General features: G+C 59.9%; 3 protein-coding genes and 1 non-coding gene across 6 annotated transcripts; 2 read left to right on the top strand and 2 right to left on the bottom strand.

The window, feature by feature from the left end:
• The first annotated feature begins 2,182 nt into the window (after window positions 1-2,182).
• LENG8 (leukocyte receptor cluster member 8) lies at window positions 2,183-12,561 on the top strand. Of its 2 annotated transcripts, XM_061140314.1 has the most exons (16): window positions 2,183-2,308; window positions 3,943-4,035; window positions 4,652-4,826; window positions 5,108-5,209; window positions 5,806-5,898; window positions 6,671-6,923; window positions 7,126-7,267; window positions 7,414-7,602; window positions 7,871-8,149; window positions 8,233-8,373; window positions 8,497-8,782; window positions 9,199-9,300; window positions 9,386-9,454; window positions 9,554-9,683; window positions 9,765-9,972; window positions 11,375-12,561. In XM_061140314.1, the coding sequence occupies exons 2-16, from the start codon at window positions 3,998-4,000 to the stop codon at window positions 11,535-11,537; spliced, it is 2,370 nt and encodes a 789-aa protein (XP_060996297.1). In that variant the 5' UTR covers window positions 2,183-2,308; window positions 3,943-3,997; the 3' UTR covers window positions 11,538-12,561. The 2 variants fall into 2 exon arrangements, with proteins under 2 accessions (XP_060996297.1, XP_060996296.1); XM_061140313.1 differs by lacking the exon at window positions 11,375-12,561 and having other exon boundaries at window positions 7,129-7,267; window positions 9,765-10,362.
• Window positions 12,296-14,339, bottom strand: LENG9 (leukocyte receptor cluster member 9). The gene has a single exon (XM_061140315.1). The coding sequence runs from the start codon at window positions 14,322-14,324 to the stop codon at window positions 12,600-12,602; it is 1,725 nt and encodes a 574-aa protein (XP_060996298.1). The 5' UTR covers window positions 14,325-14,339; the 3' UTR covers window positions 12,296-12,599.
• An 862-nt stretch (window positions 14,340-15,201) lies between these two features.
• On the bottom strand, window positions 15,202-21,011 carry CDC42EP5 (CDC42 effector protein 5). Of its 2 annotated transcripts, XM_061140317.1 has the most exons (4): window positions 20,522-20,660; window positions 20,136-20,276; window positions 16,381-16,541; window positions 15,202-15,733 (listed from the first exon to the last, which is right to left on the bottom strand). In XM_061140317.1, the coding sequence occupies exon 4, from the start codon at window positions 15,731-15,733 to the stop codon at window positions 15,272-15,274; it is 462 nt and encodes a 153-aa protein (XP_060996300.1). In that variant the 5' UTR covers window positions 16,381-16,541; window positions 20,136-20,276; window positions 20,522-20,660; the 3' UTR covers window positions 15,202-15,271. The 2 variants fall into 2 exon arrangements, with proteins under 2 accessions (XP_060996300.1, XP_060996299.1); XM_061140316.1 differs by lacking the exon at window positions 16,381-16,541 and having other exon boundaries at window positions 20,522-21,011.
• A 3,951-nt stretch (window positions 21,012-24,962) lies between these two features.
• On the top strand, window positions 24,963-25,035 carry TRNAG-CCC (transfer RNA glycine (anticodon CCC)). Its single transcript has one exon. It is a non-coding gene; the product is annotated as a tRNA-Gly (tRNA).
• The last annotated feature ends 2,927 nt before the right edge of the window (window positions 25,036-27,962 follow it).

A 27,962-nucleotide genomic window follows, 5' to 3' on the forward strand; every position in this document is an offset into this window, starting at 1 on the left:
GGAGCCTGGACTATACAGTCCATGGGGTCGCAAAAGAGTTGGACACAACTGAGCAACTAAACAAGAAGTTGCCTGTCTGGTGTGAATGTCCATCTATGTCTCTGTGGGAACACTGATGGGGTTACTCCTGATGCTGAGCAGGGTACTGAGGGTCATGTCCTCTGTGGAAAATAAACCAAATGTTCTCTCTTGGCAAAAGCCCGAAGGGTTTCAGATCAAGGCCTGCTGGCGCAGAGCACCAGATGCCCAATGTGGGGCCTGCCATGGGGGGACTGCTCAATGCTTGCTAATCATTTCCATCTTGTGCACTGCAAGGAATGGTCAAGAAAGCCCTTGACGTGTGGGCCTGAAGCTGGGAAAGAGAAATGGACCATGGTTTCCAAAGAGGGACACCAGGGCCAACCCGCAGGTCACTCTCATGACTGCGAGCTGTTTGGTGCCCTGTTGAGGGGTTGGCCTGGAGGCTCTTCTAGCCGCTTTGCTCTCAAATGCTGCCCTCTAGTGCCTCTGAGTCTGTGTTCAGAAGCCGATGCCCCTGGATGTGTTGGACATTCACAGAGCACTCTGAGATTCACGCTGCTTGATTTCCTGGGAGTCATAATTAACTGGGAAGCCTGGTGGCTCAGATGGTTAAGAGACTCCCTGTAATGCAGGAGACCCAGGTTTGATCTCCCCTGGAGAAGGGAATGGCTACTCACTCTGGTATTTGTGCCTGGAGAATTCCATGGATAGAGGAGCCTGCAGGATGCAGTCCTAATCAAGGAAAAAAACCATTTTGGCTAACTTTAACAAAAGTTAAATCTATTTTCATTTTCTGGGCAAAGTGGTGAAATTCAAACAAAGTCTGCAGTTAACAATATTGTGCCAACGTTGGTGTCTTAAACAAACATACTACAGCATTGCAGGGAAACTGTAGGGTAGTCAGGACTGTGAATTATCTTTGCAACATTTATTGTAAGCCTATAAATTGCTCTAACACGAAAATTTTAATTTAAAAAGTGAAGGGATAAAAAAAAAGATCAACTGTGCTAGTACTAACAAAATGACACGCAATTATCAACAGAAAAGTTTTTAAGAATAGAAAATCGGAAAGAAATCGCTGCTTCGTAAATACCACCTACTGCAACTACAGTGACCCGACCGTGAACTGCAGTGGATAATTCTATCATTCAGAATCGTGGGTGGGAACAGGATTACTGAAAAGATTACTTGCAAGGAATCTAGACGGGCCTTTTTAAATTGTGCGTGTGTGTGTCAAGTCGTTTCAGTCGTGTCCGACTCTTTGAAACAGTCTACCATGGACTGCAGCTCTCTGGCGTCCTCTGTCCATGGGATTCTCCAGGCAAGACTACTGGAGTGGGTTACCATGCCTTCCTCCAGGGAATCTTCCCTGACCCAGGAATCAAACCTGTGTCTCTTGTGTATCCTGCATTGGCAGACAGGTTCTTTACCAGTAGCGCCACCGGGAAAGCCCTCTTTAAACGGGAGGGTCCCAATTCTTCAGCCGGACAAGGATGGCCTTTCAGGACCTGCTACCTGCAAACATCTACAGACCTTTCTTTTCTTTTATATATATAATTTATTTTTATTAGTTGGAGGCTAATTACAATATTGTAGTGGTTTTTGTCATACATTGACATGAATCAGCCATGGATTTACATGTATTCCCCATCCCGATCCCCCCCTCCCTACGGACCTTTCTTGACGCCAGGACCCCTCACTTCTGTTCCAGAGCCACCGCCGCAATCCCCAAGCTACGCATGCTTCCCGCCCCTGTGTTTGCACACTTCATAGTCTCGGCCGGGTGCACCCTTCCAGTTTCATTTCCTAGGAAGTTCCTCTTTCCGGCCGGAGGCTGTTCTCAGGCCTTCTTTGGGTCCATCGTCCCACATCACTGCGCGGTGAGGACTCTCAGAACTACTCAGCACACCGATTAACACCTAGAAATAGTAATGGCTGCCACCAGCTGGGCCAAAACGAGGATGCACGGGAGGGCACGGGGCCCGAGCCCTCTACCGAGCGTGTCCCCTCAGGGCCACCGTCCACAGCCCTGCTTCCGCCTTGTCTTAAAACGCTCACCCCCTCCCCGTGGTTGCGTCACAGGAGGGCAGGTTCTAACCAAGTTCGCGGCGTCTATTGGCTCCCTGCGGTGACGGGAGGCGGGGCGAAGCATCGGCGTGACGTCAAGACGCCGCGGTCCGGACGTCGAAACTTAAAGACAGGAGCCAGCCCGGTCGAGGGCAGTCGCGGAGCCCTGTTGCCGTCGCCCGGAACCGCCGCTGACGAGTCCCGGGGTCGTACGGCTGAGGTGGGTGTGCCGAGTGGGGACGGCCGGGCGGGCGGGCGGAGACGGCGTTTCCTTCTGGCCTTCCGCCCCGCGGCCCCCGAGGCCTTGGCGGCCGTCGCACCAACGGACGCCGCGCGCGAGCGACGACAGGGTGTGGCGGGGGCGCGGGCCGTCAGTGCGCCTGCGCATGGGGAGCGGGGCGGGCGGCCGCGCACCCTCGCGCCTGCGCCCTTGGGCGCCGCTCCCCGCCCCCGCGCTCGGAATTCCTGGGCCCCGAGCACCCCTTCAACTCCCATTGACCCGGCGATTCCACCGGAGGACCGCGTTGCCCCGGGCGACGGGCCCCCTTGCTCTTTCTTCGCCGCCTCGCCGCGCTCCCCGGGACGTGGTGCGCAGGCGCGGCGCTGCCAGGGCGGTGGCTCTGGGGCCAATGGCTGGGATCGGGATCTGGGCTGGCTGTTCCTCCGCCCGGCGTCCTCGTTTGCTTTCCCTGGGCTCGTGGGACGGCCAGGTGCCCCGCTCGCATCCGCGTCTCCTTCCTTCCCTTCAGACCTGCCCGGAAACCTCCCTCCCGAGTTGCACCAGACCTTACCCTAAGTCTTCCTGTGTGGGGTCCCCCTCAACCCTCCACAACCTCTCGGGACCGCTGACCTCCACGCCCCCCACCCTTTCGCTCACCCCCGTTCCGTCTCTTCTCTGAGACCCTTTCTTCTTTAGGACTTTTCCCGGTTCCAGACTCCTGTTCCTGTCACCCCACTTGTAGGACTTCCGGGTTCCCCAGCGGGACCTGGTTTGAGGCACACCCATCCTCAGTTATCCCCTCGAGTCTGGGTCCCTCCCACCCAGTCTTCGCCCCCAGGGCGCTCCTTCACTTTCTTGCAGTCCTCCCCCTCCCGCTCTTAAGTCCCTAACAATGTTAGGGGTCTTTTCGGGCACCCGCAAAACTTTCTGTCCAGACCCCCAGCCAAGAGGATTTGATGGCTCTTTTCCCGACCTACTGCTGTTTCTAGGAACCTCCCGTGTAAGAGTTTTCTCTGTCCTTAGAGGACCTTCCGGAAATTAGTCTCTTTAAGAGTTTTCTAAGAACTCATTTCTTTACTTCAGGGCTCTTCTCTTTGCCTTCTTCTGGCTCCAGGAGTAACTTGCAGAAATCCCCATTTCCTTCCAGGTTTCTCCGTTCTCCAGTGTTTTCTCCTCTTCTCTCAAGACTCCCTCAAACATTTCCCTCTTTACAGGGTTTTTTTCAGAAGCCTTTCCCAGCCTTAAGCTTCACTCAGACCTTGTTCATTAGCGCTTCCTCCGTATCCCTTGCCTGAGGTCCCCCCACCCGCCCTCCGACCCTCCTCCAATCTGTCTCATGGTTTCCCTTGAACCTTTCCCTTTCTTCATTTGGGTTTCAGATCCTTCTTTTTCTCTTTGGGAAATTTCTTTCAACATCTTTGCTTTCAGATCCTTCATTTTCATCTAGAGTGCTGCAGGGGGCGGCCAGGGTCTTTCCTTGGGACTGTAGCCCATTTATTTATTCTCTTCAGGCTGTTTACCCCACTGGCTCCTTCCTTCTCTGGCTTCTTGTGAGTCATCTGCTTCTCTTTGCTGGTTTGTGACATGTTTCTTGCTCCTCCTTGATTCTCCCTAATTTGTTTTTTGCCTTACAGACAGTGAAAAAGCATTCTGGCTCCCGAGGTCCACCCCTTACACCCCAGGGTGCAGATGGCGGCCAACGTGGGTGATCAGCGCAGCACAGATTGGTTAGTGGGGCTGGAGGGATGGCATGGGTGTGGGGGCCGGTGAGAGGGAGCAAGGCCCAGTGTTGGGCTCTGGGTGGGCCCTCACGCAGCATGGGGGTCATGACGCTGTGGTCCCTGTGCTTGGGCTGGGGGTGAGGCACTTGTGTGAGCTTTCATCATTCACAGTACAGTGCTTGAGTCACAAAACACTGATGACTCGGTCTATCAACTGTGATTAAAGGGGCAGCCTCTAACACTTCACACTCAGTTTATTTTTTTTTTTGTTCCTTATTTTTTCCAAAACAGTGTGGTGATTAACTTTCTGACTGAGGTGGTATCAGACACCACTTGTGGATTCCTAAAACATTTAGGCCTGCTTGGCCCCAGGTCTTACGTTCTGTGGACACTGGGCATCTTTTTGTTTGACTGTTAACAGCTGTGTGTAGCAGGCGTCTGGTGAAGTACCTTAGGTAGGCAGTCGCCTTCATGGCTCGCGGAGAGCTGTGAGCAGGCACTGTCAGCACATCTCAGCTTAGACTCTGAGGCTGTGGGATTCCAGCCCTGGCGTTTGCTGGTCTCCATCCTGCCCAGTGTCCGTGGTGGGAGCGGGAGCTGACTCCACGTGCTCTTCCTGCAGGTCCTCTCAGTACAGCATGGTGGCCGGGGCAGGCAGAGAGAACGGCATGGAGACTCCCATGCACGAGAACCCAGAGTGGGAGAAAGCCCGCCAGGCCCTGGCCAGCATCAGCAAAGCGGGAGCCGCCGGCAGCTCTGCCAAGGCCAGCAGCAATGGGCCTGTGGCCAGTGCACAGGTGAGAGAAGTCCCCGCAGGACTGGGAACCCTGAGCGGGGCGGGAGCACAGTGGTGTCCTCTGGGATCACCAGGGCAGGGCGCTCTGAGGATGCTCCCGGAGCCCTTGAGTGGGGATGCTCGGTCTGTCTCCTGGAGGAGTCTAGGGCCAGCCTGAGGAGGGAGAGGGGCCTGGGTGGGGTGGCTGAGGGGGTGGCTCTCCGTGGAGAGGTGCGGGCCTGGCTCCGTCCGGGAAGCGGGGCTCCCGCCTGCAGCCCTGAGGTCCGCCCCCTCTGCCCGCAGTACGTGTCGCAGGCAGAGGCCTCGGCCCTGCAGCAGCAGCAGTACTACCAGTGGTACCAGCAGTACAGCTATGCCTACCCCTACGGCTACTACTACCCAGTGGTGAGTGCCGGCCGGGGCGGGCTCCGGGGGCTGGGGACTGACCGCAGCGGGGTGAGGGCCCGGACCCACCCTGGGCTCGGGGCCAGCCCCCCCAGACAGTGCTCACACTGCCACAGAGCCGCCTCCGTCTCCGCGCACCGCACTCCCTGCCCTCTTCCTTGTCCCCACGCTCCTTGCCGGGGGGCTGCCCAGAACAGGTCTCCTTAGAGCAGCAGGCCCGCCGCCCACCCTGCCTGCCGCTCTGCTCTCTGCTTGGCCTCCTTTCTTCGCTTACTGGGGGGAGTGTTACGTGTCTGCAGCTGACTTCATCGGCACTGGGTTTCTGTGTGTATGGTTGTTCTGTTGTAGTGTTTAGACGGGGTAGCGCTCAGTAGATAGCTGTTGAACACGGTGAGATGTGGGACAGAGGGAGCTTTTCATCTTACCTCCTCACCTGTAGCATGAGTCAGTTTGGTGCATTTATGAGGTAGAGAGGGGAGGGCTGAGAGGTCAGTGGCGGATTGCCGCTGAGGGCTGGGAGAGAGCAGGCCAGGGCCAGGCCCCCCTCCCTGGAAGGAGCGGGCCTGCGGCTGACCCCTTCCTTCCTGCCCCGGCAGAGCGTGTACCAGAGCTACGGCTCCCCCTCCCAGTACAGCATGGCCAGCTCCTATGGCTCAGCCGCGCCGCAGCACCAAGGGCCTCTGAGCCAGGTAACGCCTTGCCCAGCCCCGGGCCGGCCAGGCCGGGTGTGGTGGGAGGGAGGCGGAGCCTGGGCTGGGGTGGTGGGTGGGCCTCGGTTTCCGTCTGGTGGGAGGGCTCCTACATGTGTGTGCACCAAGCGTGCGTCTTGACAGCATGTGACCTGTGCCCAGGCAGTCACCGCTGGGGGAGGTGCTCCCCAGGGTGGGGATGGTTTATGCCGTCCACACTCGCTGAAGTTGAGCGGGTAGACTGGGAAGCAGGACTTAGGATTACTTCATGTGGAATAGTCTTGCTGAAAAGATTTTAAACCCCATTATTCCTTTCTGGAAACTTATCTGGTACCTGGAACAGCAAAGCAATCATATTCTTTATTTTTAACGTGACCGACATAAAAAGAAAGATGTAACATATTTTTAAAATATGTAAAATAATAGGTAATTTTTTAAAATAAAACGAATGGACTTCCATCTGTCACCCAGCTTGAGAAACAAACAGAGAGCATTAATGTGTTTAAGGTCACCTGCCACCGGGGCAGCTCTCAGAGAGAGGGGACTGCAGTGTAGTACGTGCGGGCAGCTCGGAGCCTTGGGCAAGCAGCCCGGGGCGGAGCCCGGGCCCCCTGGCGGTCAGCAGAGTGGCTGTGGTAGCTGAGTCCGCACCAGAGGGTCGCTCTGAGGTCGGTGTGGGGAGAGTTGCATACTGAGGGATGCGACGGTGAAAACCGGAGCGAGGGCCGGCCAGGAGCGCCCTCTCCGCCCTCAGCGCCCGCTTCCCCCACAGCCCCCTGTCCCTGGCATGGATGAAGGCATGCCCTACCAGGCGCCCCCTCAGCAGCTGCCTGCGGCCCAGCCCCCCCAGCCCGCCAACCCCCCACACGGTGCCCATCCTCTGAGCAGTGGCCCCCAGCCTGGGACAGCCCCCGCCACCCAGCACAGCCAGACGGGACCCACGTCGGGTCAGGCCTACGGGCAGCACACCTACAGTGAGCCTGCCAAGCCCAAGAAGGGCCAGCAGCTGTGGAATCGCATGAAACGTGAGCGCCTCGGGGTGGGGAGCGGGGGCACAGGGCGGGGTCCTCACTGATGGGAGGCACGCAGGGCTCTGACCTCACTTCTGCTGTTGGGACCGCCCAGGCTGTGGGTGTGGCTGCTCGGGAAGGGGGCGGGATTCCCGAGCTCAGGTGCCCTGTTCCGAGGGGCGGGGCCAGCTGACCCCAGCTTTTCCTGCCCTCACAGCAGCCCCTGGGACTGGGGGACTCAAGTTCAACATCCAGAAACGGCCCTTTCCCGTCACAAACCAGAACTTCAGCTCCACCACGGAGGGCCAGCACAGCGGCTTCGGCCCCCAGCCCAACCCCGAGAAAGCCCAGAACCACAGGTGACCACCCGCCCCATCCCTGAGAAAGTGGACGGTGCTCCCTCTCTCCTGTAGGCTCCCTGGGTGTTACGAGGGGGGCTGACGAAGTCCTGGCCCAGGTGTGGGGGCTGCTCCCCAACCGGCTGTGCATGCCCGCCCTCCGCCAGGGGGAACCTGTCTGGGAAGCCGGACGACTGGCCGCAGGACATGAAGGAGTACGTGGAGCGCTGCTTCACGGCCTGCGAGTCGGAGGAGGACAAGGACCGCACGGAGAAGCTGCTCAAGGAGGTGCTGCAGGCGCGGCTACAGGATGGCTCGGCCTACACCATCGACTGGAGCCGCGAGCCCCTGCCCGGGTGAGTCAGGGGAGGACACAGGGGGCCTGGGGCTGAAGGGAGCCCCGCAGAGAAGTAGGCAGGAGGGTTGGGTCCCGGAGGGGCAGTTGGCTGGGGCCAGAATCCCTGGGGGTGCGAGCTGGGGACGTGTTATTCAGCAGTCCGGAGTACCTCCCCTTTCTGCACTGCGTTAGCCGCGTCTGATGCTTGGGGAGGTGCCTCCTCTCCTGAGCGCGTCCCCGGGGCGGGGGATGCCAGGCTGTGACGCTCTTCTCTGCTGTGTCCTCAGGCTGACTCGGGAGCCTGTGGCCGAGAGCCCAAAGAAGAAGCGGTGGGAGGCGCCCAGCACCCTCCATCCTCCCAGGGGGGCAGCCTCCGCGACCAGGGGTGGGGGTGCCCAGTCCCAGCGAGGGACGCCGGGGGCTGGAGGTGCCGGCCGAGCCCGGGGCAGCAGCTTCGCCAAGTTCGGCAACCGCAACGTCTTCATGAAGGACCACAGCTCCTCCTCCAGCACCGACTCCCGCTCCCGCTCCTCCTCCCGCTCCCCCACCCGCCACTTCCGCCGCAGGTGCGGGGGTCCCTGGGGCGGGGGACGGGGGGGCCCCCCGGGTGCCGGGCCAGCCCTCACCTTCCCGCCCCTCCCTCCGGCAGCGACTCGCACTCAGATTCCGAGAGTTCCTGCTCAGGCAACGAGTGTCACCCTGTGGGCCGCAGGAACCCACCCCCGAAGGGCCGGGGAGGCCGGGGGGCCCACATGGACCGGGGCCGGGGCCGGGCACAGCGGGGCAAGAGGTGAGCCTTGGGCTGACAGCGGGAGGGGCCGGTTCAGGGGTCCTGGGAGGAAGAGGGCTGTGTCTCGGGAGCGTCGGAGAGGGCAGTGCCACGCCCCCTCACACCCCCCACCGCGTCCCCCAGGCACGACCTCGCGCCCACCAAGCGCAGCCGCAAGAAGTTGGCGGCCCTGGAGTGCGAGGAGCCGGAGCGTGAGCTGAAGAAACAGAAGCGGGCGGCGCGCTTCCAGCACGGACACTCGCGCCGCCTGCGCCTGGAGCCCCTGGTGCTGCAGGTGGGGAGCCTGGAGGGCGGCGCGGCCGACCCCGACTGGCAGGAGCTGCAGATCGTGGGCACCTGCCTGGACGTCACCAAGCACTACCTGCGCCTCACCTGTGCTCCCGACCCGTCCACCGTGCGCCCGGTGCCGGTGAGCGCCCGGCGTGGGGGCGGCGCCTCAGGGAGGCTGGGCCGGGGAGGGCCGGTGATGGGCAGGGGGCTGGCGCACGCAGGAGTGCCAACCCAGAGCTTGCATTCGAGAGACAGCCTGGGAGGCGGGGCCGGCCCCGAGCCTCTGTCCCTACTGAGGCAGTGGTCCGTGTCTCAGGCCGGTGCCTGTGAGACCTGGTGCATCCCCGAGGCCCTCCCAGGGCACGGGTGCGGGAGGCTGAGGCTGGGAGCGCTCTTACTGTTTGCGGTCCTCGTTTCTAATGTTGACAGGCAGTCACTGAGGGTCTGATGTTGGAGCCCCCACTTTGGGACTCAAATCCGTGGGCCCCCGGTGGGTTTTAGCCCTTCCGGCTGGTTCTGCCCAGGTCACACTGAGCCTTACTTCACCTGTCCCAGGTTCTGAAGAAGTCGCTGTGCATGGTCAAGTCCCACTGGAAAGAGAAGCAGGACTACGCCTTTGCCTGCGAACAGATGAAGTCCATCCGGCAGGACCTCACGGTGAGGCGGGGGCCGGGGAGGGGACCGGGGAGGGGGCCGATGCGTGATGCCAGCTCTGCTGTGACGCCCGCTCCCTCACCACCAGGTGCAGGGTGTGCGCACCGAGTTCACGGTGGAGGTGTACGAGACCCACGCGCGCATCGCTCTGGAGAAGGTGAGGGGCGCGCAGGGCACCACCCCGCCCCGGGCTTCCAGCCGTCCCCTCGCCCAGCCTTGCGGGCCTCACTCTGCCCTCTCACGCCCTGCCCTCCAGGGGGACCACGAAGAGTTCAACCAGTGCCAGACGCAGCTCAAGTCGCTATACGCCGAGAACCTGCCGGGCAACGTGGGCGAGTTCACCGCCTACCGGATCCTCTATTACATCTTCACTAAGAACTCGGGAGGTGAGGCGCCGCCCCGCGGGACCGCCACCCCGCTCCCCTGACGCGGCCCCCCACCCCCTGACCCCGTGTCTCTGGCCGCAGACATCACCACGGAGCTGGCGTACCTGACCCGGGAGCTGAAGGCGGACCCTTGCGTGGCCCACGCGCTGGCGCTCAGGGCCGCCTGGGCTCTGGGCAACTACCACCGCTTCTTCCGGCTCTACGCTCACGCGCCCTGCATGTCTGGCTACCTCGTGGACAAGTTTGCAGACCGGGAGCGCAAGGCTGCGCTCAAGGCAATGATCAAAACGTATGTAAAGCTGAGCTCCGCCCCGGCCCTCCGCCCCTCCGCCCCGCCCCGGCCTCAGGCCCCGCCCAGGCTGCGGCCACCATGTCTCCTCCCCCACCTGTGCGCTCCGCCCTCGTCTGGACCCGCCCCCTCTGCACAGCCGTCCCCTGCCCTCCTGCCGCTCTCTGCTCAGGGCAGCCTGCACCCCCCGCATCGACCCCTTGTCCAGGCCCCCTTCCTCCGAGGCCTCCCACCTCCCCGGCCCTCATGAGGCTGAGCACCCCCGTGGGGCAGCCTTCAGAGCCGTCTCCGCCCTCGGCGCCTGTGGGCTCAGGGACTGGGCCTCGCCCCCTCGTGAGGGCTCAGATGAGTGTAGGGCCGGGTGTCACGGGAAAGCGAGACCTGACGGCCCCCAAAGAGGGTGCGCTCTGCCCTGAGTGACGGTGTGCTCGCATCTGTCAGGAGGGAGGCGCCCCAGGTGGGCTCAGGACACCCCTTCTTTTGTCACAGCCGGGGTCGCCCGGCTTCTAGGGCTGGAGGCCGGCGATGCGCTGAGCGTCCCGCGGTGCCCAGATCACCCCCGGCAGGGCCATCTCCTGAGGTGACAGGCTGCCAAGCCCTGCTTAGAGGTCCCGGGGCGCGGTCTGGGTGGGGACGGACACCCACTAGAGGTTAGGAGGCTCCTTGTGGGCTGCAGTGTGGGTCAAGAGCGTTGATGGGTGAAGTAGAGGGTGGGGCCACGGAAAGACAGGCAGTGGGGCGGACTCTGCGGAGGGGGCAGGGCGTGGCTGCTGCCCGCCCAGAGCACCGAGGGGCCTGTGTCTGAAGGGGCCTGCGTCTTTGGCAGAGACCGTCCCCAGTCCCAGGGCCAGTCCCGCAGACGGCCAGGCAGGAGGGGTCCCATGTGCCCCACCAGTGCGCCCTCAGTGGCCGTGCCCTGGAGCCGTGCTCCTAGGTGCGTTCAACTGGGAGGGCCCGCTGCTGAGAGGGCGCACGCACAGGGCTGCTGGCCCGTACAGGCCCAGCCTCCTCTGACCAGGGTGAGGCAAGCAGGAAGGGTGGTCCCCAGATAGGGTCAGCAATCACCCCCCGCCCTCCCCCCGGCCGCGGTGGACCCTCTTGTGAGGGTCTGCGCAGGCCCCCAGCCAGCAGAGGAGCCAGCTGGCCCTTCCCTCCCACCCCTTCCTCCTGTCCCCCGCTCAGGTAAGTGAGGGCGAGGGGGGGCGCAGCCGGGGCTGGGGTCCCGACCCCACCCCGGGCCCCCCCGAGCCGCTGAGGTGGGGAGGCTGCGGGTGGGAGCGGGGCTGGCAGGTAACGCGCTGAGGAAGCCTCTCGGGCGCCCGAACGGGGGCGCTCCCTCCCTGCCTGTGGGGCCCTCCCACGTCCACCGCCGCCTCATCACCTTCTCCTCTTGTCTCCGTAGCTTCCGCCCAGCGCTGCCCGTCTCCTACCTGCAGGCCGAGCTGGCCTTCGAGGGCGAGGCCGCCTGCCGGGCCTTCCTGGAGCCCCTGGGCCTGGCCTACACGGGCCCGGACAACTCCAGCATCGACTGCCGCCTCAGCTTGGCGCAGCTGCCGGCCTTCTGAGCACCAGCGCCGCGGGGGCGGGGGGCCGGGCTGCAGATCTTGTCTTTGAGCCATGGACTTGGGGTGTAAATTAATTCATGGGGAGAGGGCTCCAGGAAGAGCCCTCGTCCCTGCCCCCGTTTTCCCACCGGGGAGTCTGTACAGAGATTTTTCTACGTTTTTATTTTTGGCCTCAGAGGGTCGGGCTGGGGAAGGAGGGGATGGGTAGCGGAGGGCCGGGGGCATGGTCTGTAGGCTGGTCTGTCCGTCTGGCCCTCCACTAATGCTGTCTCAGTGTTTTTTCTCTCTCTCTCTCGAGCTCGTACTCCGGTACCAACCCAGCACCCTGGCCCGTCCCATGCCGGGGGGGCAGGGCAAGAAGACAGGCCGCTCCGCCCGCGCCCGCCCACGGCGGGGGCACGCCCGCCGCCCGCCGCCCGCCCGCCGCTCCACAGACTCTTGTTGCCAGCCCTCCGGGGCCTCAGTTTTTTGGGCGAGGGGAGCCGCGTAGAGACTGTGCCCTGCCCTCGGCCCCCGAGCCCAGAAGCCGCCGCCGCCGCCACCCGCCACGCCGCCGCCACACTGAGGACCCCGGAGGCCGCCGCGGGACCTCGCCGGCCGGGCTGCCTCGTCTGCAGTTGTATTGAGTTGTCTCCGTGTCCCCCTCCCCCGTGTCTCCCCTGCCCCGTCCTCCCCCTCCTCGCACTCTTCCCTCGGTTCAGCACAGGTAAAGCGGTTACCCTCCCTCCCCGCCTCATGGATCACCAGCTCACGTCATGTTTCCTTCTCTTTTCTTTTTGTGTGTGTTTATTTAAGTTATTTTTCTTCCTCCCCTTTTCTTTTCCGTCTCCCTCCCTCTTCTGCCATGTAACTGGAGGGCGCGATGAGTTGCGAACAGCTGGACTGTCAGGCTGCTTCTCTTGCAGATGTCCTCCTCTGCCTCCCTCTCCCCCTCCCCCCCTTTCCTTCCTTCATTCTTTCCTTGGAGCGCTGAGCACCACTTGGAAGCTTGAGAGAAACCAAAATTAAAGAGAGAGAGAGAGAAGCCGAGTGCCCGTTTTGTCTTTGTCTGGGGCCGGGCCCTTATTTCTGGGGTTGACCTCCCAGGGGGAGCTCGGCCTCGGCCTGGTAGGTGGCCCCGGCCCTGCCCACGCGGCACAGCCACAGTGTCCCCAGGGGCTGGCTCCCCAGCTCCTGCCGCGGGCTGACCTCGGGGAGGCAGACTTCGGCGCCCTGGGGCACCTTGGCCAGGGTGAGGTGGGGGCGTATCCCCCCAAGGGGCTGCAGCACTGTGAACCCCTCGGCCTCCAGCCTCTGGCTCAGCCTTTGGGCCAGGCTCTCCAGCGGTGGGGACGGGGGAGCGCAGAGCACGTGGGAGCCCAGGCGCACCAGGCGACTGAACCTCAGCCTCGGAGGGATCGCAAGCCCAGGGTCCGAGAGCGCGTCTCGGAGCGCAGTGACAGCGGCCGCTGCCTCCCCAGGGCCCGCCAGCCTCAGCAGGGCCAGGGTCAGGTGCAGGGCCTCAGCCGGCACGGTGAAGGCCGCGCAGGCTGGTGCGTCCCGTACCAGGTCTTCCTGGACCTTGGCCACCTGGGCCCGCAGCTCAGGCTCCGTAACCATGAGCGCCACAAAGTGCGTGGGGCGGGGGTGGCGAGGGCCCACAGCCCTGGCCGCTCCTCGGTCCACAGGCCAGACCCCGGGACCCCACTCCGTTCCCATCTCAGAGAGTTCTTCCGAGGGCTCCCCTCCCCGGGTCTCCACGGCCCTGGCGGTGGCGGCAGCTGGCTGCAGCGCCCTTCCTGGCGCCATCCACGGGGAAGCTTGGCCTCCAGGGTCCGCCGACTCCCGCTCCTGAGTCCTCGCTAATGCGCCTGCCAGCGTCAGGCACCCAGCTTCGGGACTTCCCCCGTCCGAGGCCAAGGCTGCCCGGAGTCGCGTCTGGGCTGGCTGTACGGGCCCCCCTGCATCGGTGCCAAGGCGGGTGGCAGCTGCGCCGTCCAGTGCGCCTCCGGTCCCGTCTGTATCCTCACCGCCGAGCGCATCTCCGACTGAGTTGGCATCTTCGCCGTCACTCGCATCCCCGTTCCCGTGCGCGTCCCCGCCCCGGTCTCTGCCGTCGTGCACGTCCCCGGGCCGGTGCACGTCCACGCCGTCGCTCTCACCTCCGACTCCGTGCGCGTCCCCGTGCCGGCGCGCGTCCTCGCTGTCGCTCTCACCTCGGACTCCGTGCGCGTCCCCACCGTCGTGCGCGTCCCCGTGTCGGGGCGCGTCCTCGCCGTCGCTCTCACCTCCGGCTTCGTGCGCGTCCTCGCCGTCGAGCGCGTCCAGGATGGTGGGCCCACGGCCGGCCGCCAAGCCGGAGCCAAAGACGAGGTCGGTGCGTGAGGCGCGGTCCCAAACCAGGCGGCCGCGGAAGCGGAAGTAGCGCAGCCGGTGCTGCGGCACGGCCAGAACGCCCGGCCCGAGCGCCGCTAGCGGCTCGTCCCAGCAGAAGGAAAGGAAGGGCTCCTCGCGCACGCCCAGGAAGCGGTCCACGTAGCCCACGGAGAAGTCGGCCGGGTCGAGGCGCGGGTCCCAGCGGATGCGCTGGATGACGGCCTCAGCCGTGCGCAGCGGCGGCTTCTTGGCTTTGGCCTGTTCTTCGGCCTCGCTTCTAGGCTGCGGCGGCGCCGGCGCCCCGGGGTGGGGCTGGCGGCAGCGGGCGCCGAAGCGGCAGCGGCCCTCCAGAAAGAAGCGGCAGGCCGGCGGGGGCGCGGGTTCCGCGACCAGGACCCCCGCGGGCGGCTCCGGCCCTCCGGCCGCTTCCATAGGCTCCTCGCGGGGTCAGCCCTGCCCGGCCCGCCGTGACGTCACGGGCGCGGCTTCGGCCCCGGCCCGACCTGGAAAGCACCCCGCGCGCGGGCCCGCCCGGCGCCGAGCCTGGGGAAGTCCGACACCTGCGGGCGGTCGAGTTGTTGTGGCCCCGCCCCGGCCCACGCCCCTACCGCGTGTGGCCCCGCCTCTCCCGGGCGCGTAGCCAGCGCCGCTCGTCTCCCGTAGGGTTCGCAGGCGCCGCTCGGCTCCCCTAGGGTTAGCAAGCGCCGCTCGGCACTCGTGCGCCCCGGAGAACCTGGCTGCCCCCCCCACCCCCCGCCAAGGATCTGCGCTGCTGCCACGCCCCTCCAGGCCCCGCTCGGGCCTCGCCTTCCGCGGGAGAACCGGACACCTGCGGGCTCAGCATGAACTTCGCAGCCCGAACTCCGGGCACCCCTGTCGGCCTCGGGGCGTCCCTTTCCTAGGGGTCCACGCCTCCTCCCGGCCACTTTTCCTGCGCGGCCGCTCCCGGGGTAAAGGGCAGCCAGCCTGGGCGGGATCCACCGGCGGTGCGGAGCTCCCGGGTTCACAGCCCTCGGCCGGCCTCCAGGAGGCGTCGGGCCGAGCCCGGGACCGCGTCCGGCTGGCAGCGGCGCGCGGCCCACTTTGCTGAAGGAACCTGGCGGTGGGAGCGATCACGTCGGGGCCCCGCCCCTGGCCCTCTTAAAGGGGCCGCATCCCATTACACCAGGATCACCGAGTTTCTACCTTCATCCACCCGGCGGGTACCAGAACCTCCCCGCGACACTCCTGGCTCTTAGGGGCGCCGGGACCCCGTCACCCCGTCCCATTACCGCTCCCCACGTGCAAAGTGAACAGACGAAACCCGGGACACAGACCTTGTCGGTTTATGTAGAAAGAAGTGGGGCGCTGGGCGGTAAGAGCGCAGGGAATGGGGGTCCCTACAGGCCGATGACGTCGTCCGGCTCGATGTCCGCGTTGGCGAGGCAGCGGGCCCGGGGGTGCTGCGCCCCGGGACCGGGGTCCACGTCGGGCTTGGCGGCAGCGGCGCCCGGGCGCTCCGCGTCCATGACACCCAGCACTGCGTCCAGCATGGAGGGGCCCAAATCCAGGTGGAAGGACAGCAGCGGGTCAGCGGGCGCAGGCGCGCGGAGGGCGGGCGGCGAGGCCTGCGGCACTGCGGGCGGCGGGGCGGAGCGCGGGGCCCCCGCGGGCGGCGACCGGGGCTCGGGGGGCGGCCCGCCGCCGTGGCGGCTCAGGAACGAGGTGTCCCCGAAGGCGTCGCCGCCGCGTCCCACGTGCAGCGTGTGCCGGAAGTCGCCGAGCGGCGCGGAGATGGACAAGGCGCCGCGCTCCGGCCGCTTCTTGGGCTGCGCGGGGCCCAACTGCTTCAGCACCGGCATCTGCGGGGTAGCGGGCGGTTAGCACGACCTCCCCCAGGGGCTGCTGCCGCGTTCCCAGCCCTGACCTAGCCCGCGGTGCAAAGGATGCTCTAGACACGCACAGCACGACCGTGGTGGGGGTACGGGGGTTACTCCAATTTTACAGCTGGGGAAACTGAGGCCCGAGGTCACAGCTGCTTGATTCAAAACTCAGACTCAAATTTAGGTCTGCCTGTATGTTAACTGCGCTTAGAACTAACGTTTGAGGATTTCATACTCCAGAGAAGGAGCAAAACACGCTTCACCAAGCCTGCAGACTGCTTCCCAAACTTGGCAGAAACTCCTCCCTGAAGACCGGCTCCCCCGGTGGCTCAGACAGTAAAGAATCCGCCTGCAATGCAGCAGACCCGCGTTCGATTCCTGGGTCGGGAAGATCGCCTGGAGAAGGGACTGGCAACCCACTCCAGTATTCTTGCCTGGAGAATTCCCTGGACAGGGGAGCCTGGCGGGCTAAGGTCCATGGGGTCACAAAGAGCTGGACATGACTGAGCTACTATCACTCCACCCTTAAGACAGAGCTGCCCCTGTCCTTTAGGGGAAGAGACACGGTGCCCAGTGCCTGCCACACTTCTAGAGGCCCGCACACAGTTTTAATATATTGTTATTACCTTTCTGCACTGCTGGTCTTTAACTGAGGCCGCTGGCCGCCAGATCGCGCAGGGCGGGTACAGGCGCGGGTCTTCTCCGATGCCACCTTCCGGGCCCACAGAGCTCACACAGCCCAGAGGATGGCAAAGGAGACCCTCTCAGACGAGGGGAGCCCCCCACCCTGTCAATACACAAGGTACAGAAGCCCCTTCTGAGCCGAGGGATGCTGTGTTTTGATTTATTTCAAAATGTCTGGATTGTGTTTGTCTTTATACCAACGCGGTCATAAAATATAATTATAACATATATAATTATGTCCATGAAAGCTTTGCCTGGGACACACAAAAGTCATAATGTAGGCTGGCCTGAGGATTCTAATTTGGGAGGTTTAGGGTGGGCCTGGGAAATCTGTATACTTGCACATGTATGTGTGTGTGCGTGTGTGTGTGTCCACATGCACGCTCAGTCGTGTCCGACTCTTTACAACCCCATGGACTGCAGTCAGCCAGGCTCCTCTGTCCATGGGATTCTCCAGGCAAGAACCCTGGAGTGGGTTGCCATTTCCTCCTCCAGGGGATCGTCTCCAACCAGGGATCAAACCTGCATCTCCTGTATTTGTAGGTGGACTCTTTACCCCTGAGACCATCCCCCCCACGCCCACAGCGTTTTACACAGTGTTTTACAGTCGAATTATCTGGTTTTGAAATAAGCCACATAATATCTTACTTCTTGCTAAGAGTAACAGTAATAATAATGCAAAATTTCCTGTGTCAAAACATGGCAAGAATGGTATAAATTCCAATCTGGCAGCTCATGAACTATAAACCAGGTGCCCTGTGGCCACATGACTGCATGCAGACTTGATGGTAAATAGATATGTCCACCAACCTTTGCCCATATCCTGGAACTTGACTGTTTTTATCGAGCTTCTGGGAGGGACTTTGATGACCTTGTACTTTTGTTTTAACAGTCACTGTTATAATAATAATAAACATTATTTCTATTTGAATTGAAGCCCCACCTTTGCCAACTGTAAGAACTGAGATAAATGATGTGATCACTTGGCTTGTTTTCTATCTGAAAATGGGTAAAATAACACTACCTTCCTTGTAGAGCACACAGAAACACTCAAAGAAAACTATATTTGTAATATCACCAGTCAATTGATAGTGATAGCACTGGGGGTGAGGGTGGGGGGAGAGGTATCCCCAAACAAAAGTGTGGAACAAAATTTAGATTTGATAAAATCCTCTGAAGCAGGCAAAGCATTGCCCTTTTAGTAACCACCACCCTCAGAAATGCTGTCGATAATGTGGAGAAAAATTAAAGCCAAAGGATTTGAAATAATTATAGATGGCTGTGGTCTAAGGGCTGTCCACTCCCCTACTCAAACACACACACACACTTTACATTTATTTCTCTTGAAAAACCAGTCTTGCTTGACCACCTCTATAGTGCTTCTCAAAACTCCCTAACCTCCACCCAGGTGAATAAATATATTGTACTGCAATCTGAAACACAATCACCATTCCTTCCCCACCCCACCCAGTATATAAGGGAAACAACATTTTATTAAATGAGACTACTCAGCACATGCTAGGCACTTAGATAGTTTCAATTCTAATCTATATTATTATTATTATTTTGGCCATGCTATGCAGGACCTTAGTTCCCCAACCAGGCATCGAACCCACACCCCCTGCAGTGGGAGCCCAGAGTCCTAACCACTGGACCACCAGGGAATTCCCTGTCTTTTTTAATGCTGACCTCTGCTCATTAACGAATCTCAATCCACAGTTTAAAAAAAAAAAAATCTGTCTCAGAGCTAGCAGCACCCCCGTCTCACTGAGCTGCCTTGAATTATATAGGTGAAAAAAGCAGAACTCAGAAAGCCAGCTGCCCAGACTTGGATCTGACTGTGCACATTGCTGGCTGGCTTGGGCAAATTACTTACCCTTTCTGACCTCACTTGCTCATCTCAAAAATGGAATGGTACTCATAGGATAGTTCATAGTCGCTTTGCAAGGAGTGAGGGGGAATTCCTTGGCAGTCTGGTGGTGAGGACTATGAGCTTTCACTGCCAAGGGCACTGGTTCAGTCCCTGTTTAGGGAACTAAGACCCTGTTAGCCAATCAGTGCAACCAAAAAAAAAAAAAAAAAAATGGTGAGATATTGCCCCTGGGAAAGTCTTGGCATGGTAGCCAGTACACAGAAAATGCTGTGTGCTCCATGGTCCAACCTTAGATTATCCTCGCCTGTCCCAGAGAAGGAAACAGATGCTCAGAGAGGGTACGTGACTTGCCCGAGGTCACAAAGCAGCTCTGCGGGCCTCCAGAGCCCAGAGGTACACCTTCGGCTGACAGCAGCCCCAGGCACTGGCCCTCCCTGGTATCACTGCTTCCTCTCCCTGCCCACCCCCCACCTTACCCTCATCCCGTCCTCCCACCACTCTACAGGGTGATAGCTCTGCCATTTTCCAGCACTTAGCAGCTCCTTAAGATCTTGGTCTCTGGAAATTCCCTGGTAGTCCAGTCATTCGGACTCTGCACTTGCACTGTGGACGACCTGGGTCCCATCCTGGATCCAGGGAACTAAGATCCCATAAGCCATGCAGCCAGAAGGAGGGGGGAAAAAAAAAAAAAAACCAACTTGTTTTTTGACGCCGAACACACCTGGAACTAACTTCCTCAACCTCACACCTCAGTTTGCTCCCCTGAAAACTGGGAAATCGGAATGCCTGTTTGCAAGGGGCTGTCCTAGAGCGTGTTCATGGTGCTGACATTGTTTCCCAAGCACTTATCCTGGGCCAGGCAGGGGTCCAAGCGCTTCAGGCACATGAAGGAACTCATGTAGTCATGGTAAGAGCCCTTTGCGGGGAGCACTCTGCTATTCTGTTCGTTTTAGAGATGTGGGTGACAGCTTGAGGCACAGAGAGGTGAGGTAACTGGCCGTGGGTCACACAGCACAAATACTGCTTGAATCTGGATCGCAGGCAGATGAACTCCGGAGTAAGGGTAGGGCGTGCAGACCCGTGGGAAAATAATAATAATGCTTTCATATCAAGGCCAGGGACCCACACCCTTGACCCTGTTTGTTTGCTTTTCTTTTTTTACGTTCCAGGTAAGAACAACCAGTTAGAAATTGTTTTTGAAAGCCACCGCTCCTCCTGACTAGTTCTGAGAACTCGGGGTGACCCGGGGTGGGCTGGGATGGGGTGGAGGGGGTGTGGGGAGCAGTCTGTCCACTTCCCTGAGCCTCAGTGTCCCCTGAAGTAGAAGGCTCGAATCTCTCTTGTGTGTCTGATGCAATGAGGTCATGCTCGGAAAAAGCCAGTGGCGGGCCAACTCAGCACAGAGGGGCTGTTGTGTGTGACGACCTCGGGCCGGGCAGAGAGCAGGAGCCGGGACCCTGGATCCGCGCGCCCTGCCTCCCGCCTCCACGCGCCCCCCCTTTCCTGCCGAGGCTCCAGCTGCAGGGGGGGTGGGGATGCACAGCTGGCTCTGCTCCGTCCTCTCCGGGCCCCAGCCCGCCCCACATCCAGCCTGGCTGGTTCTCAGCCCCATGGGAGAGGCGACCAGGCGGGCGGCACCCGGACGGCGCAGGGGGACCGGGTACCGGGACCCCACACCGACCCCCTTGGGGCTCCAGAGCGCGCTTCCTGAGGCCACGTGGCTGCGGCCCGGGCTTCAGCGGCCGCGGTCCCTTCTGCCGTCTGTCTGCCCCGCTCCTCTCTGGACCTGCCTGGGGACCCCGGGGCCGCCAGTTCCCCCCTTACCTCGCGGTCCTCGCCGAACCGGGCGGGCGCGCTCTCAGGCTCCTGCACCGCCCGGGACCCGCTCCTCTCGGTTCGGGCCCGCCTCCGCCTCCTGGTCCCAGGCCCGCGCCTCTCTCCGCCTTCCTCCGGGCGGGATCTCACCTGCGAAGGGCCCGTCAGGCGGAACCTGGAGGGGCACTCACGACCCGGGCGGCCGGCCCGCAGCGCCCCCTCCTTCTCTTCTGGGTCCCGGGAGCCCTGGCTCCTAGTTCAGTTCCTCCTCAGCCTCAGGACGCGAGGGGGTCCCAGACCCACCCCCCCGCACCCCGCCGGCCTCCCCTCCACCAGCCCCGGGAGTCTGAGCCCCACGCCCGCCGCCAGACCCTGCCACCGGGTCCCCTCTTTACCTGCACCGGGAACGGAAGCGTCAGCCCCTCTCGGGGGCCATGATGGGAGCCCAGAGGGGCGCAGAGTCCCCGCCCAGTCCAGCTCGCCCGTCTGGGGCCGAGAGGGTTAAGGCAGTAGGCCCCTCCCAGGCCTCCCTTATTCCCCCCCTGCCCCCCACCCCCCCAAAAAAGTTGGCCTCTAGGATTTAAGGACTAAGAAGCCGCGGCGGGAAAGCAGAGGCCCCGCCAGGCTGAGTGTGGGGGCGGGAAGTGGCCGGGACTGGATGTGCGCGGGGAAGGACCGCGGAGGGGGTGGGGGATTGGATGGACTGGGCGGCCCCCCAGCCCGGCCCCTCCCCTGCCAGCCTGGAATTTCCTGCAAGTGGGGAAGTCTGGCTGTTTGGAAAGAGTAATTTCTTCCAGATTGCAGCGGTTGGGGGAGCGAGTGTGGGGCCTGGAAGAGAGAGAAACCCACAAGGTCAGGCAGTGAGACCGGCGGTAGGAGGGCGGCTCCCTGCCTGCGTTGCGGAGTTGAAGGTCCGGGCCTGGGCGTCACCTCGCTGGGGGCCCGCGCCGAGCGGTGACCGGGGGTGGGGGGGGGGGGTGGGGGGGGGAGACGATCCCCCAGGGTGTGAGTGCGGGGAGAACCCCACCCGGGGAGAAGGCCGGCTCGGTTGTGAGCTGGGATGGCGGGCCTGGAGAGGAGGGAAAGAAAGAGAAGGCGCTCAGTCGTGTCCGACTCTTTGCGACCCCATGGACTGTAGCCCACCCGCCTTCTCTGTCCTTGGGGATCCTCCAGGCAAGCATACTGGAGAGGGATCTTCCCCATCCAGGGCTCGAACCCAGGTCTCCGACATTGCAGGCACACGCTTTACCGTTTGAGCCACCTTTGCAGCCAAGAGCAAGGAGGGTCCTGGATACGGAGGTGTGGCTTGACCTGAATCTTCCGAAGCAGGAGGAGTGCGTGTTTACAGGGCCGAGGACCGGAGGGAGCGGGCCAGGCAGCCAGGTGGAGCCCAGGGCCCCGAGGCCGCGGGTGGAGCCTGGTTTGCCTGGAGAGATCGGGATTGGAAGCCACTGGGAGCTTCTGATTTGTCCTGAGACGGGTATTAAGCGGGAAAAACAGGGTCAGAACTTGAAGGAGCAGAGAATCCACTTCACAGTCCAGAAGGGGGATGGGCTGGAACAGGCTGGGACGGTGGCTCAAATGGTAAAGAATCCGCCTGCGATGCGGGAGACCCGGGTTCCATGCCCGGGTGGGGAAGATCCCCTGGAGGAGGGCACGGCAACCCACTCCAGTATTCTTGCCTGGAAAATCCCACGGAGAGAGGAGCTTGGCGGGCTACAGTCCATGGAGTCGCAAAGAGGCGGACACGACTGAGCGACTAACACTTTTTTCTTTCACATCCAAGGCAAAATTTAACGTGGGGGTGGGAGAGCAGTCACCCAAGATAAATGTTTAAATAACTACAGCATTTCAGTTAGTTATTTTCTATTGTTTGGACTCACGTTACAATGCATCATTTTAAAGGGATTTAGTATATTCTCATGGAGAAGGAAATAGCAACCCACTCTTGTGTTCTTGCCTAGAGAATCCCAGGGATGGCGGAGCCTGGTGAGCCGCCATCTATGGGGTCGCACAGAGCCAGACACGACTGAAGCGACTTAGCAGCAGCAGCAGCAGTATATTCTCAATGTCGTACAAATATCACCTCTATCTGATTCCAAAACACTCATCACCTCAAGCAGACAAACAAAAGACAAACTCCCCCACCTATTACGCTGTCGTCGGGGGCTGGCCTGCTGCGACAGGCTGCCTGTGTCCTTCTGCATTCACTGTCTCTCCGTCTGAGTCCCTCTTAGGCGTCAAACTACCTGATTCGCAGGCCTGCACCATTGTCCTCCTGCCTCTGGCCAGAGAAGGTCCTCTGCTTTCAGGGCTCACGTGATTACGTGAGGGCCACCTGGACAACAGGGTAATGGCAGACCTAATGCGTCACTCCGGCATCAGCACAGGTTCCATGCTGCTGAGCTGTCTGTGCCTTCCCAGGGGCTCAGTGGTCGTGAACCCGCCTGCCAGTGCCAGGGACAGGGGTTCGGTTCCTGATGCAGAAGATCCCACGTGCTGCAGAGCAACTAAGCCTGGAGCCACAGCCACTGCGGCTGCGCTCTAGAGGCCGTCGGCCACAGGCACTGCGCCCTCACACGGCAACCACTGGGGACCACGAGCCGCAGCCCCTGCTCTGCAAGAGCACCCGCCGCGACGGGAGGCCCGGCAGCTGAACCAGAGAGTAGCCCTGCTCACAGAAACTAGAGAAAGTCCGCATGCTGCAACAAAGGCCTAATGTAGCTAAAAATAAATAAATAAACAGAATTCAGCTGCAGTACAGGAGACACGGGTTCGTTCCCTGGGGTGGGAAGATCCCCTGGGGGAGGAAATGGCAACCACTCCAGTATTCTTACCTGGGAAATTGAACGGACAGAGGAGCCTGCCGGGCTGCAATCCATGGGGTTGCAAAGAGTCACGACTACATAGGTTTCAGGGACTCGTGCCTGGGCATCTTTAGACGTGCGTTCTGTCTACCCCAGGGACCTTCAGACGGCAGGTCCCAGGGGATGCTGGGGCGACCACCAAGCTGGAGAGCCTGGGAGGCGGAGCAGGTGGACCAGAGACCCAGGAGACCCTGACCCAGAGCAGAGGGAAGGGCAGTCAGCCCCACCAGAGCAGACGGGAGTGCCTGTACAGTCCCTGGCGGCTCCATGCCCAGCAGGGCCCGGTACTTGTTTAATGGTTTGCTCTATCTTGAAACTATTGATTCTTTTGAACAAGGGACCCCGCCATCTTCCTTTGCCACGCACCCTGAAAACTATGTAGCCGGTTCTGATTGAAGTGGGAAGAACAGAGGCCTAAGATGAAGCGGCAGTGAAGGGTGACACTGAGAGATAAAAAGGGGAGGAACTTGGACCGGAACCGGGAAGCATCAGACAAGGAGGAGGCGGATGGGTCGTGGAAGGCCTGGGAGGACACACACGCCCCCTCCCTGCAGGCTCAGAAGCAGACCAAGTCTGATCTAAAAAATAAAATTCCACTGGATTTGATAACAAGCCAGAGGCCACCAGTGGCCTGAGTGAGAACCGCCCGTGGGGGTTGGGTGGGTGGGAGCAAGTTTGCTGTGGGGGAGGGGAGGGAGACAGGGAGGCGAATTTGGGAATCCAAGGAAGAAGTAGGAAACAGCGTATCCAGAGGAAGAGGTAGGGCTCGGAGAAAGATTTTTGTTTCTTTGCTTGGTTTGGATACATTTGCTATTTTGTTTCTTTTTTCAAAGAAGTAATTTTTAGTTACATAAAGGATACCTGAACACATCCTCCTTGAAAAAGAGAAAAACGCTAGCTAGTAAGGTTTGGGGAGAAGGCAATGGCAACCCACTCCAGTATTCTTGCCTGGAAAAGTCCATGGATGGAGGAGCCTGATAGGCTGCAGTCCATGGAGTTGCTAAGAGTCAGACACAACTGAGCAACTTCACATTCACTTTTCATTATCATGCATTGGAGAAGGAAATGGCAACCCACTCCAGTGTTCTTGCCTGGAGAATCCCATGGACAGAGGAGTCTGGTGGGTTGCAGTCCATGGGGTCGCTAAGAGTCGGACATGACTGAAGTGACTTAGCAGCAGCAGCAGCAGCAGTAAGGTTTTGATGATCTTGTCCAGTCCAAGGCCATGAAATTAGTTTGAGGTATATACCTTCCAGGGGCTTCCCTGGTGGCTCAGACAGTTAAGAGTCTGCTGCAGTGCAGGAGATCCCTGGGTTCCATCCCTGGGTTGGAAGATCCCCTGGAGAAGGAAATAAGAACCCACTCCAGTATTCTTGCCTAGACAATCCGATGGATGGAGAAGCCTGGCAGGCTACAGTTCATGGGGTGGCAAAGAGTTGGACACGACTTAGGGACTTCACTTTATACACCTTTCAAGGGGCTTCCCTGTTGGCTTAGTGGTAAAGAACCCACCTGCCAATTCAGGAGACGCAGGTTCGATCCCTGGGTCGGGAAGATCCCCTGGAGAAGGAAGTTGCAATTCAACTCCAGTATTCTTGCCGGGGAAATTGAATGGTCAGAGGAGCCTGGCGGGCCACAGCCCATGGAGTTGCAAAGAGTCACACATGACTGAGCAACTAAGCAGCAACAATGCGCCATTCAGCTGGGTTGAGCTCTTACGCGTAGACCGGTGTTTTGGCACTGGGAGCTACTGGCATCTGGGGCTGGGTCACTGCTGGTGGTGGGGGCGGCCTGTGCACTGCGGGATGCTTGGCAGGGTCCCAGGGCTCCACGCACCAATGCTAGTAGCTCTCCCTCCCCGTGATTTAGACTCCTCACTGTTATCCCCCGGTATAACGCCCCTGGTTGAGAACAGCCGATCAACGTGTTGCTCTAAGAAAATACATTTTAAATACACGAAGGAGGGGCTTCCCTGGTGGTCCAGGGGCTAAGACTCTGTGCTCCCAATGCAGGGGCCCCAGGTTCAATTCCTGGTCAGGGAACTAGATTGCACATGCTACAGCTAAGACCCTGTGCCGCCAAAGAAACAGATGTTAAACACACACAGAGGAACTTTCACTGCATGACTTGGGGCTACCACTTCTTTCCCGCTTGGCAGATTCTTTTGGAACTCATTCATGCAGATTTTGAAAGGGGGCTATGAACTTATTTCAGCATCTTGAAGAAAGTGCATAACAACAACAATAGCAGCTAATGCTCATGGAAGGGTTGGAATCATTTGGGAGTGGTTCTAAGCTCTCTCCTTACATAATCTTAATCTTTGAAATAACTCTATGGGTGAGAGGAGGGTGGTATTACTATTCCCATTGGGTTTTCCACTTTGTTTTGTCTTAGGAAACTTAGCTCATGCAGCTGTAAAGCTGTGTGGGTGGGATTTGAACTCAGGCAGGCTGACCCTGAGGAGAAACAGAAAATACAGGAGAGGAAGGTTCTATTATGGACAAGACCTCGGAGTGGGGTAGGGGCGGGGTGGGGGTGAGATCTGTCCCACAGAACCTTCAGCACAAGGTGGAATCAAGATTGCTGGGAGAAATATCAATAACCTCAGGTATGCAGATGACACAACCTTTATGGCAGAAAGTGAAGAAGAACTAAAGAGCCTCTTGATGTGAAAGAGGAGAGTGGAAAAGTTGGCTTCAAACTCAACATTCAGAAAACTAAGATCATGGCATCCAGTCCCATCATTTCATGGCAAATAGATGGGGAAACAGTGGAAACAGTGGCTGAATTTATTTTGGGGGCTCCAAAAATCACTGCAGATGGTGATTGCGGCCATGAAATTAAAAGACGCTTGCTTCTTGAAAGAAAAGTTATGACCAAACTAGACAGCATATTAAAAAGCAGAGACATTACTTTGTCAACAAAGGTCCATCTAGTCAAGGCTATGGTTTTTCCAGTAATCATGTATGGATGTGAGAGTTGGACTATAAAGAAAGCTGAATGCAGAAGAATTGATGCTTATGAACTGTGGTGTTGGAGAAGACTCTTGAGAGTCTCTTGGACAGCAAGGAGATCCAACCAGTCCATCCTAAAGATCAGTCCTGGGTGTTCATTGGAAGGACTGATGTTGAAGCTGAAACTCCAATATTTTGGCCACCTGATGTGAAGAGCTGACTCATTTGAAAAGACCCTGATGTTGGGAAAGATTGAAAGCAGGAGGAGAAGGGGACAACAGAGGATGAGATGGTTGGATGGCATCACCAAGTCAATGGACATGAGTTTGGGTGGACTCCAGGAGTTGGTGATGGACAGGGAGGCCTGGCGTACTGCAGTTCATGGGGTCAAAGAGTCGGACACGACTGAGCGACTGAACTGAACTGAACCTTCTGGAATGATGGGCATGTCCGGTACAGTAGCCACATGTGGCTGTCGGCACTTGAACTGTAGCTAGTGGGGCCAGAACTAAAATTTTAATGGTATTTCATATTCATTCTACAAGGAAATCGCCACTGGGCCAGTGGTCCAGGTATCGGGTAGCTCCGTCTAGAGCAGCTGAGGAGCGTTTAGCTCCCCAGTGCGGGCTCTGCTTGGAAAGCAGGAGGGAGGGCGGAGGGGCGGCTGCAGTCTGGACTGGTAGGCGGGGGTGCTTGTGGGGCTCTGCCCTGCTGGCCCGGGCTTGGGTGAGGAGGTTCAGCTGTGCTGGGAAGGGAAGGGAAGCTGGTTCAGATGTGAAAGTGTCAGTCGCTCAGTCGTGTCCGACTCTTTGTGACCCCGTGGACTGCAGCCCGCCAGGCTCCTCTGTCCGTGGGATTTTCCAGGCAGGAATACCGGAGAGGGTAGTCATTCCCTTCTCCAGGGGATCTTCCCGACCCGGGGGTCGAACTGCAGGACAACATCTACGGAACACCTTGCGGTGTGCAGGCTCTGTTCCAAGCCCTGCTCCCATGTTCTCTCATTTAGGCCTTGTACCAACCTACGAGGCAGGAGCTGTGCATTAGGTCCGCTGAACGGATGAGGAAACTGACTCAGCGTGGCGGGCCCTCTACCAAGGGCCCGGGAGAGTCAGAGGCCGGAAGTGCTGTGACCTGCACCGGAAGTGCGCTGCCCTACACCGGAAGTGTGGGATTTCCCCTGCCGTTCAGGGATGCGAGCAGAGGCTGCTGATGGTCGGGGGGAATGACCCAGGGTTCGCCGTTTGCCATCAGGAAGTATTTACGAGAACCAAAAGGACTTTGAAAGAGCCTCCTTCTAGAGGCAGAGCGGGAAGGGAGGGATCCCGGGAGGGTAGGGACAGACCGGGTGAGACTGAGAGCAAGGGAGGGAGGGAGGGACAGAAAGAGACAGAAACCCGGAGAGAGGCGGAAGATCGCGTCCGCGGTCCACAGGTGGAGCCCTAGGGCTGCGGGCAGCCTCCGGAGCTCCCCCCTCCTTCCAGCTGCTCGCTCTCAGGGCCGCCTGCAATCCCCCAACACCACCCGCCTACCCCCTCCCTACAGTTCAGATGCAGTTTTCTTTCTTTGGTTTGGATACACCCACTGCTATTTTTGTTTCTTTTTTGTAAATGTGCTTTTCAGTTACATAAACGATACTCTTTCCTTGTAAAGACAGAAAGGAAGGATTTTGGGGGGGTGGTGGGGAACCGCACCACACAGATTGTGAGATCTTAGTTCCCCACCAGGGACTGAACCCAGACCCTCAGCAGTGACACTGCAGAGCCCTACCCACTGGACCGCTTGGGAAACCTTCCCCCCCCCCCGCCCCCCGCCCCGCCCCCGGTCCCTGTAAAGGGGGAAAGGAAAAATAACCCTAACCAATAAGGTTTTGATGACCGCATCCAGTCCAATTCTTGTGAAACTGGTGTGAGGTATACACCTTCCTATTCTGTGTTGGTCTCTTACAAACACACAGACCAGCCTTTCCACACCCAGAGCTATTGGTATCTGGGGCCGGGTCGTTCTTTGTGGGGTAT

This window comes from Dama dama, chromosome 4 (genome assembly GCF_033118175.1).
Source record: "Dama dama isolate Ldn47 chromosome 4, ASM3311817v1, whole genome shotgun sequence".
Lineage (NCBI taxonomy): Eukaryota > Metazoa > Chordata > Mammalia > Artiodactyla > Cervidae > Dama > Dama dama.

Bases quoted from the DNA above. Each gene is read 5' to 3' on its own strand.
- LENG8 (XM_061140313.1), top strand. From the start codon at position 3,998: ATGGCGGCCAACGTGGGTGATCAGCGCAGCACAGATTG. The intron at 8,150-8,232 runs GTGCGGGGGTCC...TCCCTCCGGCAG, and splicing joins ACCCGCCACTTCCGCCGCAG to CGACTCGCACTCAGATTCCG. The intron at 8,783-9,198 runs GTGAGCGCCCGG...CACCTGTCCCAG, and splicing joins CCACCGTGCGCCCGGTGCCG to GTTCTGAAGAAGTCGCTGTG.
- LENG9 (XM_061140315.1), bottom strand. From the start codon at position 14,324: ATGGAAGCGGCCGGAGGGCCGGAGCCGCCCGCGGGGGTCCTGGTCGCG.
- CDC42EP5 (XM_061140316.1), bottom strand. From the start codon at position 15,733: ATGCCGGTGCTGAAGCAGTTGGGCCCCGCGCAGCCCAAGAAGCGGCCG.